General features: G+C 41.9%; 1 protein-coding gene across 5 annotated transcripts in view; it reads left to right on the top strand.

The window, feature by feature from the left end:
• ADAM23 (ADAM metallopeptidase domain 23) overlaps window positions 1–20,181 on the top strand; it is a 247,954-nt gene that overhangs the window by 19,113 nt on the left and 208,660 nt on the right. For all 5 annotated transcript variants that reach the window (XR_002098686.1, XM_019523466.1, XM_019523463.1 and 2 more), the window contains exon 3: window positions 14,362–14,438. Coding sequence is in view for 4 of the 5 variants with exons in the window: in XM_019523466.1 (XP_019379011.1) it covers window positions 14,362–14,438 (77 nt within the window). In the remaining variant the exon portion in view is untranslated. The remainder of the gene's footprint in view (window positions 1–14,361; window positions 14,439–20,181) is intronic.

The following is a 20,181-nucleotide window of genomic DNA, read 5'->3' as shown; positions in this document are numbered from 1 at the left end:
AAAAAAAAAAAATTACTGCATTTAAATTTGATGTTGTCGCCTTAGAGCAATTCAGCTTATAGCAAGACGCGATAAATTGTATATATAGAATGTGGAATTTTAGACAACGCATTTATAAATGCATATAAAAGCCAACATTAGTTTGAATGTTTTGCCTAGTAGTGCAAAACTGAAATTTAGAACTTTTGTTCCCTCTTGGATTTTAAAACAGGTACCATCAAGATGCATAAAAATGGAACCCTATTCACCAGAGTGCCCTAAGGTATAATAAGGACCAATGGTCATAAACTCCTCTGTGACTGTTTTAGGCTGGACATAAGGAAAAACTTCTTTACTGTCCAAACCCCCAAGGCCTGGAATAGACTCCCTCAAGAAGTGGTGCAGGCACGTACTCTGGACTCTTTCAAGAAATATTTGGATGTTTATCTTGTTGGGATCCTTTGAACCCTAGCTGATTTCCTGCCCCTGGGGCAGGGGGCTGGACTTGATGATCTTCAAGGTCCCTTCCAGCTCTAATGTCTATGAAAAATCAACGATTAAAAAAAATGGATTTCTAAATTTAAATCAGATTTTTTTTAATGAGATTTTTTGATTTAATCATTTTAAGGTGCTTTCTTAAAAAAAACCCTATATAAAGATGGTTTAATTTAAGATGTATTAAAGCTCAAAGATATCATCATGGAATAGGGATTATAATTTCTAATTATATGTTATTTGGGACAGTATATTCGTGTAACCTTTTAGAAAAGTCTTATAACTAGGTCACAAGAGGCCATAAACTATATTAGAGGCCCAATATTATGGGGTTCCCAGGAGCTCCTCTACAGATTAGTAAAGATTAAAGAACACCACTGTACCCAATGGGACTCAGGGCTCAGTCCTATCAGATCCCATTAAGCATCCCTGTGATGCTTAGTTTCAGTTCTCAAACTGGATTTGTGTCTCCGGAGATAATATCCTTGTTAACAGCAGTATATGGAGATGAGAGAGCAGAGCTGATTACCTGCCTATCAGCCCTCTTGTTTCTCTGCAAGTTTGTGTACACAAGAGTTAAGCCCTTACCTCTCTCTAAAAGTGCAAAGTTTGAAGAAGTTAAATGTATAAAGGATATCAAACAACAAGAATGCACTTTTACAGAAAACAGTGATTAAATTGAGGCTTCCTGACCAGCGATTTAAAATCATGATTTTAAAATTGATTTGATATAAATCAAATACACCCTGTTGAAATCCCTGTTCAAAACCTTCAGTTTTACCTGCAAGATTAAGACAGCATTTGATATTACCTAATTTGAGTCGTATAAATGACTCCCTAGTATCCTTGCACCTTTGATATTTGTTGGTGGAATAACATGCTGTTAGTGGTAGTCTAGCAAAGAAAATCATGAGGAGCCATGAGTTCCCTTGTCTGAGGGCCAAATGCAACCTCATGTCATTTCCATTCAAGGGCTGAATGAATGAATCAGGAGTAGGGATCTAAAAGCAGTTGGGTGTGAGTAAGACTTCCTACCTTTAAACCTGATATCTGAGGGTGGAATAAATACTTGCATTCCCGGTGTCCCGGGAGATACAGAAGCTCTTTTATTTGTGGTAGCATAGTCTGTATTCTAGATGCTTTCTTAGTGCTGAAGAAGAATGGTCCCTTCTCTGAAATGTTTGCAGTCTCAGGGCTGTTACCTGGATTACAAGTACATTGGCAGCTTGACTATTGACAAGAGGTAGGGGGCATGTCTACAGACCCCTTTATTTTTTGTTTGCATCCCAAGCACAAGATGCATGCTTATCCAAGTGTCTGTCTTGCTGCCCAATACAGTGAAATACTTACCTATATACATTTGGGGAGGACAAGCAGCAACTTCTTTCTGGGCCTCCCTGTATTTTCTTCCAGTTTTGCTTTGATCAAATGCATAGGTCAGTGGTTCTCAACTTTATTAGACTCAAAACAACCCTCCATACATTTTCAGAATTTAGCAGCACACCACTTCAAAAACTAATATAAATATGGTATGAATGTTATAAACGTAATTATTAATGTTACTAATTAATTACTATATTTTATTATAAAAAAGAATGCAATTGTCCCCCCCTTCAGGCTACTCCACTGGCTCTGCCTGGCCCCATGCACATTTGCTCCCAGTGCAGCACCTGAACTCCTTACACATGAGTCCAGGTAACCTCTGGGAACTGGCAGGGCCGTCTCCTCTGAACTCCTTCCCCAGGGCCAAAATGGACAGAGCTTAGGAACACCTAGCCAACATGGTGAAGTGCTGGGCTGCACAGCCAGCTGTCAGTTAGCCAACATGTCCTTGTAAAACTGAATGACTGATTTCTCATCCCTTTTCTCACTGGGCTGGATGATTTTCTTGCAGGGTTGTATTAACAAAGTTACTCCTCCTTTATATTTCTCTTTAAAGTTGCTCAGTGTGATTAAGAAAACTTAGCGTAACTTTCAGTTTTACTAGGTGTATCTACATAAGATGCTTTGAGCATTAGCATGGCAGGCAAAACCCATGCTAATGTGCGGTAGAATTAGTCTACTGTGCATTAGTGTCACCAAAAAAGTGTGCACTGGCACTAATGCACAGTAGCGCCAATTATGGCACATTAAGGTGGGACTTGTAATTACAGGGCGCCTATACATGAGCGTGGAGCCTGCTCCAATGCGCTGGAATTCCTGTGCGTTGGAGCAGACTCAATCGGGTCTGCTACAGCATGGCAATTACCACACTCCAGCAGCCTCTTGCATCTTGTGTATCAGTGACCCTATGCTTAAAAATGGCGGTAGGGGTGCTTGAACTAAAGCTTGTTGAACACGCTTTAATTCAAGTGCCCCTGCTGCCATTTTTAAGTGTGGGGACATTGATACACGAGATGTGGCAGTGCTTTAATTAGAGCGGCTCCCCCTCCCTCCCCCCCCACTCCCCCGGAACACATGTAAATGTGCCCACAGGTACTAAACTCAATGCGCTGTAATTACTGCGCATTAATGAATGTGTAGATGCACGCACTGTTTAGCAATATATAAACTTATACAGTTCATTAGTCATGATCAAAATAACTAAGGCTTCAGCATATGGAAACATACTTTATATATAATTTTGGTTGTTCACCAGTCTATTAAAATTAAACTAATGGTCAGTAGAAGAAGAATAGGGAACTTGTACACAGTTTATTTCACGTCAGCCTGATTCACTGACAGCTGCATTGTTAGACATGGGACCAGATCCAGCGAAGCACTAGGGGAAAAGATTTGGAGAGGCATCTTGAGTACCTCCAGCATAACAGTTGTAGTATCTAAAAATTAGGTACCTTGCCGCAGGGGGGTGACTAGAAGAATCATGCTTCTCTGTATAATTAATTGGGACAGTTAGGCACCTCAGATGGAAGATCCAGAAAAACCTGCATGTTGAGTTGAGAGCTGCTAGAGCTATCCATTAGGAAACATTAAGAATTAGGAAGGATGTGTGGAATCCAGCACTTCTTGAGAATTTAGTCTGTGATTAAGATTGTGTGGGATCCAGCACCTGGAATCCTCTTCTGAAGGTAGACAGCTAACTGATCATCTTGCCTTCTTTAAAAGGCATGGTGGTGGTCATAATAGTGATATTACTTTTTAAAATACAGATCCAGAAACAGACCTTTACTTCTCGTAGCAGAGAACTAAGGAGTTTGGTTCAAGTAAGGAAAACAGCATCTGGCCCTTCCATGATCAGCCAGAACTGCTGTTAGGACCCATGGACTTCCCAAAGCAGCAAGCTTAGTGCTACAGTCCATATTGGCCCTACACACATTAAGAGAGCTAAGAAATCAGTTAGACTGACTAGTTAAATAATATGTGTGAAGTGTAAGTGTGCTTGGTAAATATCTGTCTTTTGAAAAATGCTTACTTAGGACTGCTTGGAGAATGAACTTGAACTAAATACACTGGCCTGCAAGGGAAGTCATAGATTTTAAACTCTTTTTTATTTTATAATGACAAATGAAATTCGTATTCAGCAGCATATAATTCTAATGCATATGGTGTATGGTGAAGATCACAATAAAAGTAAGTGTATGGATTGCATTGAGATTGACTTCTGCTGCCATGTGTCACAGACTCAGAGTTCAGCCTAATATTTTGTCCTTAATTCACACTATATATATTTGCCAGTCACTGTGAGTTAATGATTGGAATTTAATGGAAACCTTCACATTCTTTATTTTGTATATATAAAGAATGTGAAGGTTTCCATTAAATTTCAATCATTAACTCACAGTGACTGGCAAATAGTGTGAAAGTATGTATGTATATAAATAGTGTGAATGTGTAGTGTGTGTGTATTTTTCATGGACTATGCATTTAAATTTAAATGTACTCTAAATCTAAATTTATTTTTATTTAAATAAGTCTTTATATTTAAATAAAACATAAGATGGATAAAGGGAGGAGAGAGAAACCTGAGGTTCTGCTGCATAAAAGAGACTGCAGCACTGTTCTCAGAACATGTCTGGTGCCAAGAATCTCTATCACAGGAAAAAAAAACAAAAAACCCCAAATGCCACAGTATCTGAGCTACCAGAGCAGTAGGGGAGGGACCTTTATAGAATTTTACTTTGGGGACAGCAAAAATTGAAAAGAACATCTCATTACTTTATGGGCTAACTCCCCTGGATTCGATTGGCAGCACTTCGCTGCAGAGAAGCTTAATGTACCATTGCAGCTTTGCAGCTAGAGTAGTCTGTAGTCATTGTAACAAGCATTTATGAAGGACAGGCAATGTTTGCTTTCTCTGCATGTCTTTGCTGTTGTGTCTATTTATTTATAACAATATAGGTTTCTGAATGTGTATGTATATTGTGTACGTATGTGCACATAAGAATATCATGTATTTTCTGCACACATGGACACTCCCAGTAATACACACCTTATTTTCATGCATATCACCCCTCCCCCCTCCAAATAAGGCAAGCACTTTGTTTTTGGAAGGCAGAACATAGAAATAAAGATTTTTCCAGAGTCACAGAGTTGGCTTTTTCATAGAGAGTCTGGCCATGTCCACAAGAGTGTGGATGTTTGGTTCCCTGGGAACAGCGAGTAGTGGGACACCTTGTGCCACCGCTGATTGTGCCCTGGGGAATGCCTGTGCCACATGCCCTCTGGTGTGTGGCAGGTTACCCTGGGTGAGGTAAGGGAGGTTGGGGCCAGCACTGGGCTGGCCCTACAGCCTTACCTGGGGTTCTGGGGGCTGCAGCAGTGGTGATCTTGCTGCTCAGAGCCTGTCTGGCAGCTGGAGTGTAGCTCCAGCTGGCCAGGCTCTGGTTTTGAGTGGGGTGCACTGTCCCCTTGTGTGCTGCTCTGTCTGCTGTGCCACATACCACATGGCTACCCTTGTCTGGACATGGCCTTTGTGTTGCAGAATGGTTGCTGGCTTCTCCCTCAGCCATAAGCTGAGTGGCTGTGAAAGGGTTAATGCTGTCCCTCGTGCTGTCTTGCTGAGAAAGAAGCTGGCAGTCATTTTGCAGTGCAGTATCTTCATGCTTCTATTCCAGAGAAGAAACCCAGCGTTCCTGCTTAAAACCCACCTGTATTGTGGAGGGCTGATTTTTAGGGGAATATAAATTATTCCCTGGTGTGGAATAATTATTAAATGGTGTGTTGTATATAATTAAATACAATAAAAGCAAATTTTCTTATAGACAGATATGAAAACATTCCAAATGTGTCCTAAAAGCAAAGTATTATAGGTATACTTTTGTTTGAATCTAGACATAGGTTTTCCATAGGGTGGCCACTAATGCGTCCCCAGAAAACAGGATATCCCCTCGTTGAGGAGTGGGTTCACTGGCCCCCTTGGCCAATCAGCAGTGAGGGGTGGAGTTGTGACTCTGGCTTCCATGGCCAATCGTCAGCGAGCATTGAGGCCCTTAGCCAATCAGCAGCAAGGGGCAGGGCCACAACAAAAACGTCACCTCCCTTTCTTCACCCCCACCCCAGCTGGCTTATATACTTGCTCCTCCTGGCTGAGCACTGCCCTACATCTAGGCACAGCCAATTTGTGAGGATAAATGATTGACATGTATTTCTACCAATGAACTGAAAAACAGGACAATGAACAGTTCCTCATTCCAAAAAGGACAGAGAACAAAGACTTTAAATTGAGGCTTCCTGACCAGCAGAATGGTCCAGTATAAAACAGGACCAGTGGCCACCTTACTTTTCCATATTTTGGACTCACGTATTTACAAGGAAACCATTTTCAAAATGATAATTTAGCTCCTTTAGTATTGTACAGTACTGTAATATCATAGGATGTGAGAACACTGAGATATTAGAGAGGTGTAGCAGAATCTCACACTATAGGGGTTAATGCATTGTCCCTTATAAAAGGGGGGAAAACTGTCAGTAGCATGAAATAATCTTCAGAAATATTTCCCCTTCCTTCCCTGCAGAACACAACATAAATTTATAATGGCTAAAACACTCTATACTTGTTTTTTGTATTTTATGTAAAAGTTATATGTGTTTTATATATTTTATATTTTATTTTATACACATTATATATATTTTATTTCAACCTAACAACTTATTTATTGTTATATACATTATGTATGTATGTGTGAGGCCGGTGTGATTAGGGAAGTATTTTATTCGGATTCACCTGATTCAGAGGACAGTGATTTGATTCGGTGATTCGAATCACTGTCCCCATTTGATTTGGCCGAATCAGAATCGGAGATTTCATGCTGATTTGGAGATTCAGATTGGCCAGGGAGAGGCAGGCACAGTCAGGCAGCTGCAGGTTCTCCTGCGGCTTCTCCGGCTGTACCTGCCTCTCCCTAGGCAGAGGGAGCTGCGGGAGAAGCCCCCATGGCTGCCCTGCCTGTCCCCAGCCTCCCAGCACTTTAATAAAAAAAAAAAAAAAAAAAAAAAGCCCTGCGCTCACTGGCTGCAGTAATGGGGATCAGGGCCTCTGAGGGCTCATGGCAGAGCTTCCCCACCCCGTGCAGCAGGGGGTAGTTGGAGATCACCCCCCCTGTCTGGCACCTACATGGCAGCTGGCCCATGGGGCAGGTGCAGCATGGCTCGGCAATTCGCTGTGCACTTTCTGGGAGCTGGGGCCACTGAGGCTGAGCACTGCTAGGCTCTGGCTGACTACTGGAACCACCCCAGCTCCCAGACAGCATGTGACGCGGTGCCAAGTGGGGGGTGCTCGGAGGGGATGGATCCCCAATTGGGGGACTCTGCCATGAGCCCTTAGAGGCCCCAATCACTGCTGCTGGAGTCGGTAAGTGTGGGGCTTGATTAACTGAGTGAGTGAGTGAGTGTGTGCTGGGAAGCTGGTGCCAGGTGGGGGATGGGGTCCGGCAGGGCAGCCATGGGGGCTTCTCCTGCGGCTCCCTCTGCCCAGGGAGAGGCAGGCACAGCCAGAGAAGCCATGGGAGAACCTGCAGCCTCCTGAGGCCTGTGTCTGCCTCTCCCCGGCCGATCTGAATCTTTTCCAAATTGATTCAGAGGCTTTGGATTTGATTCGGATATTTTAATGGGTCTCCCTCCGAATCGGGCCGAATGTCCTCCGAATTAAATCAGCAACCGAAGCTTCGCACAGCCCCTGTGTGTGTGTGTGTGTGTGTGTGTGTGTGTGTGTGTGTAAAAAAATAAATAACTTGCTTTTAGTATTCATTAGGGTGACCTAATCACTGACTCATGTCTGCTGCATGGGATTGATGTGATTAGACTAATACATAAAAACAAGGTGTTTATTTCACTGTAGGTGAAGCCAGACTTTTGCTTTTGACAAGACTAATGCCTCTGGAACTGAAACCAATGCATTGCTTTATGTAAGTCCTGCTTAAACTCTCAATATCATAATGCAAGTAATAAGCAATGTGTGTGTGTTATGGAAGTGGTGCCCTGGAATACATGATGATGGTTGAATTTTGTGTTATCCAAAGCATGGGTTCAAGCTTGGATTTGTACGAGAAATGCAACATTCTCGCTAAACTTAATTTATTTTTTTTGTGGAAAATGAACTTTCTGACAATTTAAAGGCAAATCTATTAATTAGCTTGAGTTACAATTAATTAAAAACTAGGGCCTTTACTCCATTGCACTCTAAGGCAGCACTATTAGGAGAAATGGGACAGGAGCAATAGGGAGCCTTTAAAGTGCAGAGATACTTGAGCTAAATGGATGCGCTTCCCTTGCCCCCTCCTTCCCTGGATTATTGGTCCATTGGTTACCATAACAGGTCCCTCTAAATCAAATCACCATTTCACTAGTACATTTAAACTCTGACAGTGTTTTGTGGATTTAATGTAGTTGTAAACTTAGTTTAGCTGGCTATTGTAATTGGGGTACTTTGTGCTGCTTTGGTCTACTGGTAGATCAGTCTTTAGAAGAGTCATTAAAAACACATGAAGTTGATTTTTTTTAAGGTCATTAGAACTAATGGAAGTATCATTTGGGGGCTTTTTATTTATTGGTTATGTATAAAAGTTTTGATAAAATAAAAAACAGGGAATTTCAAGAGGGGGAAAAAAGCATATTAAATATATTAGGAATGTTGTAATTATTTCAAAACCAAGCATTGAAAACCTAGATCGATTAAAATATGCACTCGGACAACCTTAACTTAGTGAAGGTGAAAATAAATTAAAAATATGTTAATGTTTCCTTAAAAATCAAGTTAATTTAACCTTGGGACCACAGAAATTAAAGGCTGTATCCTGTTCCTCTTGTTAGGCATGCAAGTGGTAGTTCAGTGTCTGAGTGCAATACTGTTCCATTAGGTGCAAGCCCCTGGAATGACAATAATGTACAGGTGGGTGGATCCTGTTTGCTTTATCTGACTGGTCTTAAGGCTGAAGTGAAGGCATGTTGCAAAAGTACATACAGTACATTTATGTATTTGGGGGTTCAATCAAGATTGAATTTAGAATTGGATGTAGGTAAGTTATGCCAGAAATTAGATAGAACAGCTTTTATGACATGCTATAATGTATATGCAGATATTGAATATGCCTTTTGTCATGAACATAAACCCAACATGTCATAAAGTTCGTCTTAATAAACATAACTTGATAGAAAGCTCAGGACTTGATTTACTGATCTTGGTTTTTTTGTATTATTGGACTTCTTGAGAAAACAGCATCAATAATACTCCTCTCTTATACTCCTGGATCATCTGTTGTAATTCTGTTTTTTTAAAAGAGACTTGAATATGCTTCAGATACTGTTAGCCCAGTTAGAACAATATGTGAATTCAGGTTAGAGGATAATTATTGAGGGCATTCTGACAGCTAGATCTAATTTAAAGTTAAAATTAGCTCCAGACTGGGGAGTAGCTATTGGCTTAGTGAGTACTGTGAATCGAGAAATATGGTAACAAGTAGCATAAGTGCATACATCAACAAATGCAAAGCTCTTAAGCATAAAGGGACTCATTTTGATGAAGTCCCACATATTGCGTAGTGCACCCTTTGCTGTAATTTTGTATGTACATCATAAGCACAGCAATTATTCAAGCCTCTTTTTAATAAGATTCATTTTAATGAGTTCTATGAGGTAATTACAAATGCAGCATGGTATACTTCAGTAGCTACTCTTTATGCTTTTATTGAATAAATCCCAATTATGGAAACAAAAACATTCAGGCATTTTTAAAGGTTATTTTTATTAAGAAAACATGATTTGTGAAGTTAGGGTAGAGATACACCTTCATAGACTGACTAAATCAGAGATTCATAAGCTTTTGTGAGGCTGAAGCTTTGCTACCTGACTTCAGACTACCACTGTTAACTAACATGTTTACTTGAATATAAAATGACCTGGAATATAACATGACCCTTAAAAATTTGATTCTATATATGCAAAATTTATAAATTTATTATAAGTTTATTATAAGTTTCCAGGCATAGAATCTAATTATTGAACGTTTGCTTTGAATTTTGTCCCCTTCCCAATGCTACAGCAGGGGAAATAAGTCCTGTGGTTCAGGCAATCCCCTTACTCTCTGACCCCCTAACTTCTTTCAACTGCAGCCCCTTCCCCCACCTTACTGTCATATGCTGCTCTCCCTGAACACATGGAAGTGAGGGGCACATTTGAAAACACTAACTTTGAAAAAAAATATATAGTAATTTTCATATGAGCAAATTACTATGGGTACCTATAGACTATCAGTTCATCCAGAATTGATATGGTTAGGTGGGTGGCTAATTGGCTAATGGGATGCACCCAGAAAGTGGTGGTGGACAGGTTGGTCTCGACCTGGAAAGATGTGGGCAGTGGCCAATGCTGTTCAATATGTTCATCAGTGATTTGGATGAGGGCATGGTGAGCACACTGTCCAAATTTGCAGATGACACCAAATTATGGGACAAAGTAGACACATTGGAGGGCAGAGAATGGATTCAGGCAGATATAGACAGGCTGGAAAAGTGGGCAACAGGCAACATGGTGTCCCTTAGTTTCACTGTCTCCTGGATCTTCCTGTGGTTTCTCGTGGTTGCTGGGCCTGTGTTCTGCAGGTCAAACACACTGCGGCACTGGTTCAGGGCCTCGTAAAACCACGGTGCGTCCATTATCCACGGTCTATGGCTAGTCGGGGTGAATACCCCCAGTGTCTCAGAATGTGTCCTGCAAAGTACCTCATGAGATGAGCGGTTTTGGATCCTGCATCTGTCGCCAGCTTGCAGATTAGGCTCATATACTTGGCCCACAGGAACAGGAGGATGTCTGGCATGCCCCTGCCTCCAGCCCTCTCATCTTTGTATAAGGCCTTCCGGGTGACTTTTTACCATCTGGAGCCCCAGAAGAAGATGCGCATGGCCCTCTGGATCCTGTGGGCGACACGCTCGGAAGGGGAGCAAGACCAGTGCAGTCTACAGAAGCACTGGTAACACCGCCACCTTCACAAGCGCGATGCGGCCCCACCCCATGGAGAGGGAGTGCATGCACCACAGCCCCAGTTTCTGTTTTACCTTTGCCTCTGTCTTCTCCCATGCTGTCCTGCCGCTTAGCTTTGGGTCGAAATCTGTCCCCAAGATCCTGACCCCCTCGCAGAGGACAGAGACCGCCATGGACTCCAGGTCCTTGACTTTGCCCATGGCCAGGCAGGTGCTCTTGCTCACATTGAGCTTGGCCCCTGCTGCTGCCTCGTACACCTGTGTGTGTGCCAGGGTGCTCTCTACCGACCCCCTGTTCTGGCACAGGATGTTCGAATCATCCATGTTGGCCAGGACCTTGGTCTCTAAGTTGCTGCTTCCCGGGATGTGGACTCCAGATCCCTGGGTTCTGTCTCAGGTGCTGGCTAGGGGCTCAATGGCACAGATGAACAGGATTAAAGAGAATGGGCAGCCCTGCCGGACCCCTGACTCCACCTCGATCTGGGCACTCAGGAAACTGTTGATCTGCACTTCGCTGCTCACTTCCATGTAGGGGATCCTGATCCATCTGACAAAGGTTGCAGGGACTCCTACCCGCTCTAGGGTCTGGAACAGGAACTGATGGGACACTCTGTCATAGGCCTTCTCCAGGTCCAGTTTAGGCTGGTGATGCTCTGCCTTCTCTCCCTGCACAGCTGGAGTGTGTGTCTCATTTGCACCAGGGCTCCATGGATCTGACTCCCCAGATCCTGTACGACTGATCCTCGTGGATGACTGCACCTAGGACGGATTTAAATTACTCAGCCAAGACTTTGGCCAGCAGCTTGTAGTCGAAGTTCAGGAGGTTGATTGGCCTCCAGTTCTTCAGCTCCTCCCTCAGACCCTTCTTGTACAGGAGGGTTACGAGGCCCTGCTCCATCCCCGCTCACAGCCGGCCCTCCTGCAGGCGCTCTCAAAAGAGCTCCAGCAGGTCCGGGCCCACCAGGTAAAGGTCAGGTAAAACTCCTTGGGCAGGCTATCCGACCCAGGAGTCTTACTATGCTTGATAGTAGTCTAAAACCAAAAGGCTCATGATTTACTGTATAGTTCATTGGGCCAGGCCTCAGCAGAGTCAACAGCATTTCTAGCCATGGTGACCCTGTAGCTCAGCATTGCTCAGTATGTATAATGACTTCAGATTCATCCCCTTCCCCCCAAAAAGGATCCATGTGCTAATTAGCCACACATAATTACTTGTCACGAGTCCTGGGATCCTCCAAAAACTTATATGTAGATGAGGTGCAGGGCAACCTGGTCTGGGTCCATGTCATGGACGTTGTGGCCACATTAATTATACTGTGACAGGCTGAGAGAGGGGGCAACAAAGGGATTCTGGCTGAATTGTTTGGGGCTCTGTTTGCTGATGTTTGCCTGATTATATAAGACTAGTGAAGGAATGGGAATGTTTGGAAATGGGAAAGAAAGGTACAGCTCAGCTGTGGGAGTGAAGAAGTTGAAATGTACACAATCACCATGCCTTGAAAAAGAGTCAGCACTGAAGGGGACTGGGTATTACTATGTATCTTATTCAAATGGGTTTCACTAACCTATCCTTGTAGTAGGTTCCAATCAGTATGTTGCCTATCAGTTGGGGTTGCGTGGCGCTGATGAAGGTGGTGCCACTGCTGATGCTTCTATACAGTGACCCAGTGTTTCCTCCGTTGGAGCAAGTCATCCACAGAATCCAAAGAGCCATTTGTGTTTTCCTTTAGAACTCAACATTGGAGAAAGTGGCAAGGACCAAGCTGTACAAAACAAAATGATCCGGAGGCAGAGGGAATGCCAGACATCCTACTGGTCCTCTGGGCTAAGTACATGAGCCAGGTTTGTAAACTGGCAACAGGGGCAGAATCCAAAACAGCCCACCTTGTGTTTTGCAGGGCAGCTGCTGTGACAGTGGCAGGTGTACAGCATGACCAATGGGAGCCTGTGGGCCATGGTGTCCCCATAGTTTTACGAGGTCCTGAAATGCTTGCTTCTGGGACAAGTACAAACTGCATGATGTGGCCCTAGCAACCCTGGTGAACCACCGCAAGATATAGGAGGTGGTAAGAGCAAGAGACATCATATTGCCCATGGACTTTACTACCCGGTGACACCTGCCAGGCTGTGTGGATTGAATCTTCTACAAGGACCTGCAGAAGGAGCACAGACACTTGAACTGACAAGCAACATATTGGGCACTCCCCTTGTGGGTGTGGAAAAACAATGCAGGGCATGGAGGTCCATCCCATTGCCCAAGGCAAGCCTGTCAGTGGCAGACGGAAACAATTGACTACCTCTTCTGTGACTGCACTTTCGCCAAAGAGGTGTGGAAGAAAGTATGTGTGCTCCTTCTGCTGGTGACAGGTTATAGAACCCTGACCAGGGAAGTGGTCCTCTGTGGGCACTTGGCCAAAACAGCGAGGGGCCCCGACAGCTCACTTCAACCAGTTCATCTCTTGCTTCAGGCACACCCTGTGGAAGGTCAGAAACCTGCTCATAAGCAGGCACTCAGACCCCCACAGTTGAGGACTGTATTAAAATGGGGCTGAGTGAAATGTAGTGGTACTACAGGAAGACCAAAGAGGATGAAGGGAAAGAGAAGGTGACCTTATATGGAAGAGAGGGGACTGGCATAGACTTCTCAGAGGGAAGCCCTCGGAAGAGAGCAACGAGGAGAACAGTAAGGAATGGCGATGATGACAGCAATGAACACAAAGACTGGACAAACAGGAGGACAATTTGGGAGGGGGAAGGGAACTGAGGGAGCCTTTTATGAAACTGTGATGTTTTCAAGGGAGTGGTGATGGGTGCATGGTGCGAACTTTTTAACTGCGCTAAAATAGTTTAACCGTAAATGTGTTTTTGGTCTGCCAAGTGAACCACAGCAGTTACATGACAGGATGTTAAAGGTGCAGTTATATGTATATGTGTGTATATATATTAGTTGTGTATATATATAGAAATAAATATTTTTGAAAAAAAAATCAGTATGTTTGCCTAATATGGGCCATGTGTTTTATAGTCATGCTCACTGTTGGCTGCAGTTCATCCACTTCGTAGTTGGTTTCCATTAATGAGCACATGCTGCTTTTGGCAGCAGTTTAATGATAGACAGTGTATTTAATGAGATGTCCTTGTAAGTGAATGTAAGATGAGGAGCTTTCCCCCCTACGATAGTTAAGGGGAAAGCTTGTCTTATATTTGAGTATATATTTTATTTCTCTCTCTCTCCATGATTGTAAAGTGACATAGTAACTGTTATTGGACCAGTGTGTATAATTGGAAGATATAGGAGGCAATATCTTAGGCTTTAAGTGTCCTCATCATTTTTAAAAATTATTATACAGTTTGCCATTCTAAAAATAAATGAAGTTGCTTATGTTGTATACAAACTTCACTTAAAGCTTTGACTTGTTTTGAACATATAGAAAAATAAAAGGTAAAGATTCTTATTTTGTTTTCATGTCTTCAGGTTGTGCATCTGGCCCAGGCAAGTTTCCAGATTGAGGCCTTTGGTTCCAAATTCATCCTTGACCTCGCATTGAATAAGTAAGTGTACAGTTGTGGGTTCCCTGTTATTTGAAGTTGACTTTGTAATTATATGTACAGCAATTTATGTGAGAAAAGGTATTAAGCTGTGGCATGTGGAATTCTATGAGCATGGGAAAACTAAAAGGCTTCCCAAATTTATTGCTACAGTGAAATATACATCAAAGATGTAAGCTTCTATAAGATATATAATCAATTTTATTGTGTCCTAAAATGTACTTTCCTGTGAGGTTATGTTCCCATTCAGCAATCTTTGTATGTATATTTTTTTGTAAAGAGGGGAAAATAGGGATAATATATATCTATAATTTGGGTCCTCAGGAACCCAGACATAACAAAGCTGAAAACCCAACGAGTATTAAAAAGAAATAAGCATGATGTATACTATTAACATTTTATTTCAAAAAGAGTTGCTCGAAGTATAGGATTCACTCTGCTACTCAAAAGTAGGCATCTCTTGGCTCTGAAGTGGCAGCCAAGAAGAAAACTGACAAGTCGGATACTGCATAAGAATAATAAAAGAGACTTCCTGTTTTTTGTTTGCAGCTTTGATCTTCCTGTTGGTAAATGTTCTGTCTGGCTGTATTTTCTTTGGAAATTACCATTGCCTCCAAGTACCTGATTATTACATAGCTGCCTGTTTCACATAAATTAACTTTAATTTATTTATCTAGGGTTTTGCTCAATTTAGTTTTTCCTTAGACTGATGTCTTTGCACCTTTCCTTCTAGTCTCTCTGGATAGAACACAAGCAAATGGTAATTATTAATAAATAACTAGGAGTGCACCCATAAAGTTTTTTTGGGGCTGATATTCATCAACGATTATTAACAAGCCATATCAGCTGATACTGATCTGATTTCTGATATGCAGCCTGGCAGCTTAGAGAGCAGCATCCAGCTGGTAAGTCTGTTGAGGGAGAAGGGGCAGGGGGAGGGAAGGAGTGCAGATTGAGCCCCCCACCCCGGTGAGGGAGGGGAGGGCTGGGGCAGGTGCTGCCCAGCTGGAGTAGGGTACAAGATAGATCTGCGAGCATGGGGAGCTCAACCAGCCTGCAGAGCTGTTTGCAAAAGCAGGAAATCTGCAGGTTTTTCTGCTAAAGGAGAAATCTGCATTTTTCTCTGATAAAAAGGGAAAATCCATGGTTTTCTCTGTTTTTCCATGGGAAATGGAAAACTAAGATCCCTGGCTATAACTATGGTACTGTGCGGGTAGTCTTTGGCTAAAGGATGAAATCACTGAGGGCTTGGGAGACTAAGATTCAAATCCCTGGTCTGAATTGGGGAGAGCAGAGATTTGAATGTTGGTTTTATCCACCTGAGGTGAGTGCCCTAACCACTCTTTTCCTGGATGTCCTTTAGTAGGTCACTCTCTTTGAGTTTGACCAAAAATTCCTTCCTGAATGTGAGGAAGCTTTTCTGTTGGAAGTGGTGTATATGTCCCTTGAAAAGTTATGGTTTTGATAAATCTAAAGCTTTTTAACAAGAAGCACTTAGTCAGAAAATTCCCTAGCAGCTGTAATTCATGCTACCGTATTTACTTGATTAAAAGACAGTGTTTGTTCTCCATTTAACATGGGCGGGGGGAGCCCCATGTTTTAGAATCAAGTATGTGGCTCTGGGGGGTAGAAGCAGTGTGAAGAGAGAATGGGATGGGGGTCTGAGACTGTAGGGGGTAGGCATGGGGTGGGGGGTAAGAAGGGGGAAACAGATGACCAGAGACAAATTGCATGCCTCCCTCACCTCCTTCACACTGCCTGTCTCCTACCACCTGCCTGTCCCCCATTGCTCCTTCCACCTCTTACCCCCCTTACTGCCTTCCCAATTACCCCACCACTGCCTGTCCCATTAATGCCCCTCACCTGCCCTACTGTGTGCCCCCGCCACTGTTTCCCATCCCTTGGCCTGCCTCATTACTGCTCCACACATTGTCTGCCCCCCACCTCCTGCAGTAGGGGGGTTATGAATTTAAGACCATCTCCCATAATTAGATTCTATACATGGAAAATTATAATAACATCTATACATTTTCCATGTATACAATCTAATTATAGGGGGTCATCTTAAATTCAAGGTTGTCTTAGATTTGGGCAAATATAGTATTTTCTTTGTAGGCATAAACTAATATTTCACTTTCTTTTTATATAATTAAGAAGGAGACTATTTCAAGTTCTTGTTTTATATCTATATCTTAAAATAAAATGTTGTCAGATTTCCAAAAAATATTTCTAGGTTTAGTTCACATTAATTTAGTAAAAACTGAATATTGTGATGAAGGTTATGTACTATACTGTACATATATTTTTCAGTGTAATTTGAATTTGAATAACACACAAGCTGTAATATAGAAGTGTGCACAACTTTGTGCATGTCCTTTCATAGCATCTGATGAAGTGAGGTTCAGCCCATGAAGGCCTGTGCTATATATGTATGTAACTTTGGTTAGTCTATAAGGTGGAAATCAATCCTGACTTCAGCTAGAAGTATGCCAATCAGGCCTCTTTGGCATTGTTCATAGTGGTCACTCTCAAACATTCTGGGGTCTCGAAAAGCCAGGGCAAAGCATCTTCACTGTTGCATTTTCAGGTTTGGAGCATGTGTACAGGAGTGGGTGGGGAATATTTAGGAATGGCCCTGCTAGGACATACCGCCAGTGTGGTGTACACCAGCCCTTTATCTGATTTGCCCTCTGTGTAAAAAGTGGTCATTACTTTTTTGGAAATTATTTGATATATCAGTTTATTTAGTTTTTTGTGTGTGCTAGTATTATAATCACTTTGTCTCATTGGTATGAGCAATCTTAACACCATCAGACATGTGTATAACATCTGGTGAGCTGGAGGCTATTGTAGCAGTCTCAAGAATAGAGAGCATCATAATGTTTTGAGCTGCATGTGAAGTTTATAGTAGAACTAAATTTCAATTGGGAATTATTTCATTGGTACAAGACTTACAGATTTATAAGGTGAAAAGCAGATTAAACACAGTTACCTATTCATTTTACTTGATTACATTACCTTTGACCTATATCCCCATATCTGTCAATATGTTAATAGTTGTATGGCGCTATCTATACTTCTACAGATAGTAAGAATGCTCACATGTGTAGTGACACAGAAAAGGTGATATTTAAGGAAAAGAACTGGGTATAAAAAACAGGTATTAACTCCCTAACATGCAAAATTCTGTAAACCTTGCATAAAAATTGCATATGCAGCTTGTGCTGTACTAACTTGAGCATTTCAGCACACTTAAGGAAAAGTGAATTAGCAGAAATAAGTATTTCAATATTAAAGAAGTATTGTTCTATTCTTCAGGTCCAGTTGAGGTCTAATTTTGGTCATTTTGTCAGCAATTTTCAAAGTTTGTTGAGGGGAAAATGCAAACTAATCACATTTGTTGGGTATACAAAGCAACAAGCTGTAGCTTTTTAAAAATTTGCTGAAACACTGTGTTCGCAGATCTGATGTTGAAGAGCTGAGTAGCAAAATGTTTTTTGTAAAGGTGAAATGGAATGCTTTTTCCTTCCCAAACCTGAATTGAGTGTCCTGTTTCTCTTGCAGCTCTACCTTTTTAAAAGAAATGAAACAATGATTGAAAAGCACAGGAGACTGAAAGGAGGTGAAATGTACTCAGTGGTTGTTGGAAGCAGGCAGGGTGGAAAATTGGGAGAAAGGAAAAGAAGCCTGAAGATAAGTGTTTTGTGGGAATTGTGGAGGCCTCACAGGGGCTTAGCAACAGAGACATTGGTATGTAGGATGGAGTCTAAGAAAGCTATTAGGAAGATGTTAGGTAGAAGGACATTGAACTAACTCTTGAGAGGCACTTAAGAGCTCAAGTGAATGGGGAACCCCATAAATGTTTCAGTTCAAGGCTGTTAAACATTGTCTTGAGATTTCCCCTTGTTTATTTGGGTCCCATACTGAGATAAAAACAAACGTCAAATTATTAGAAATTCCATTCTTTAATATCGATATCTGTTCCGCTCTGAGTGTGCATGTTCCCTAGGCACTAAAGAAAAGGATCTTTTGGCAAGCAGTGCCCATTGGCTTATGTCTATATAAGCCAGGTACTTTCATGACCTCCTTCCTCAGAGTAAAGGTTGGACTGGGGGCAAATTGCTACTCATTTCCTTTGAGCTGCAGCCTGGACTGAGATGAGATAATTAATTCCACCTAAATTGGGTTAATGACTACACTAAATGTTTGTTTGGTTTAGGTTAGGGATGTATTACAGTCAGTGCAAATTAAATTAAAAAAAACTAAAGATGCAGCAAGGGTCCAGATTATTTTGTCTACTAGTGCATCTACTCTATGATCCCAGTAGAAACTGCAGCTTATGCAGGTATACCCAAGCCAGCTTTATATTTGAACCATGGGCCTCATCTTCTTTACCCATCCTTCAAAGAAAATAGTCTTCTCAATGGCATTTAATGACTGCTGAGAGAGCAGAAAAATTAAAGCCTAACGTCAGGTCCACCATACATGATTTTCTTAGAGATAATCTTAGGCTGAATCCTAGTTTTGTTCCTAAACTGGTTAGTAACTTTTGTATGAACTAAACAGATCACTCATTTACCATTTTTTTTCCCACTAAAACTCATAGGTCCTAAAATTATGTTCTCCCACCTCCTAGCATGAATTTAGTTCTTGAAAATTGGTAAGAGTGGAATACATATAGACAATATTTTGAAGAATAAAAGACACAAGAACATAAGAAGTGTAATCCTGGGTGAGGCTAGTGGTCTATCTAGCTCAGTATCCTATCTCTGACAGTGACAGAAGTGAATGCTTTATAGATAGAGTATTGAACCAGATATCTCTAGTGTGATCCATCTCCTATTCAAGACCCTCCCTGGCATTTATTAGGGTGGAGATGCCAGAGGAAACATCTCCAACCATTCTGTTCAATGACCATTAATAGATCAATCATCCGTGAATTTACCTAGTCCCTTTTTGAACCCGGCTATGCTACCCACCATCTTCTGCCGCAGTGAATTCCACAAGTTAACTGTGTTGCATAAAAAAGTACTTTCTCTTGTTAGTTTTAAACCTGTCACCTGCTAATTTCAGTGGGAGCCCCTTAACTCTAGTATTCTGGAACTTGGTCCACACCCTGCATGATTTTAGAGACCTCTATCATACCCGCTTCAGCCTTCTCCTTTGCAACCTGAAGAGTTGTAGCCTTTTTAATCTTTTCTGGCATGGCAACTACTCCAGGCCCATAACAATTTTGGCTTACTTTCTTTGTAGCTTTCCTAATTCTACTATATGCTTTTTGAGATGTGGGGACCAGAACAGCACACACTATTCAATATGTGGTCACCCCATGATTTTGTATAACAACATCATGATGCTTTTTGTTTTGTTTTCAATTCCTTTCTTAATGATGCCCTACATTTTATTGGCTTTTTTGATCACTGCTGCACATTGAGCTGGTGATTTTTAAGAACTATCTACAGTGACTCCAAGTTTTCTATCCTAAGTTGTAACAGCTAGTTCAAAACCCAGCATTGTGTATGTATAGTTGAGGTTGTTTTTCCTGTAGATGCATAACCCTTTGCTTGTCAATGCTGAAGTTCATTTGCCACTCATTTAGGTTGGTGAGATCTTTCTGCAGCTTCTCGCTATCAGCTTGGGACTTGACTACCCAGAATCATAGAATCATAGAAGTAGGATCAGAAGGGACCTTGTAGATCTTCAAGTCCGACCCCCTGCCTAGGCAGGAGAAAAAACTGGGCTCAAA

This window comes from Gavialis gangeticus, unplaced genomic scaffold (assembly GCF_001723915.1).
Source record: "Gavialis gangeticus isolate Ggan-Ray unplaced genomic scaffold, GavGan_comp1, whole genome shotgun sequence".
Taxonomy (NCBI): Eukaryota; Metazoa; Chordata; order Crocodylia; family Gavialidae; genus Gavialis; species Gavialis gangeticus.
Note: the sequence above shows the minus strand (reverse complement) of the source record. Positions and strands in the feature narration are given on the sequence as shown.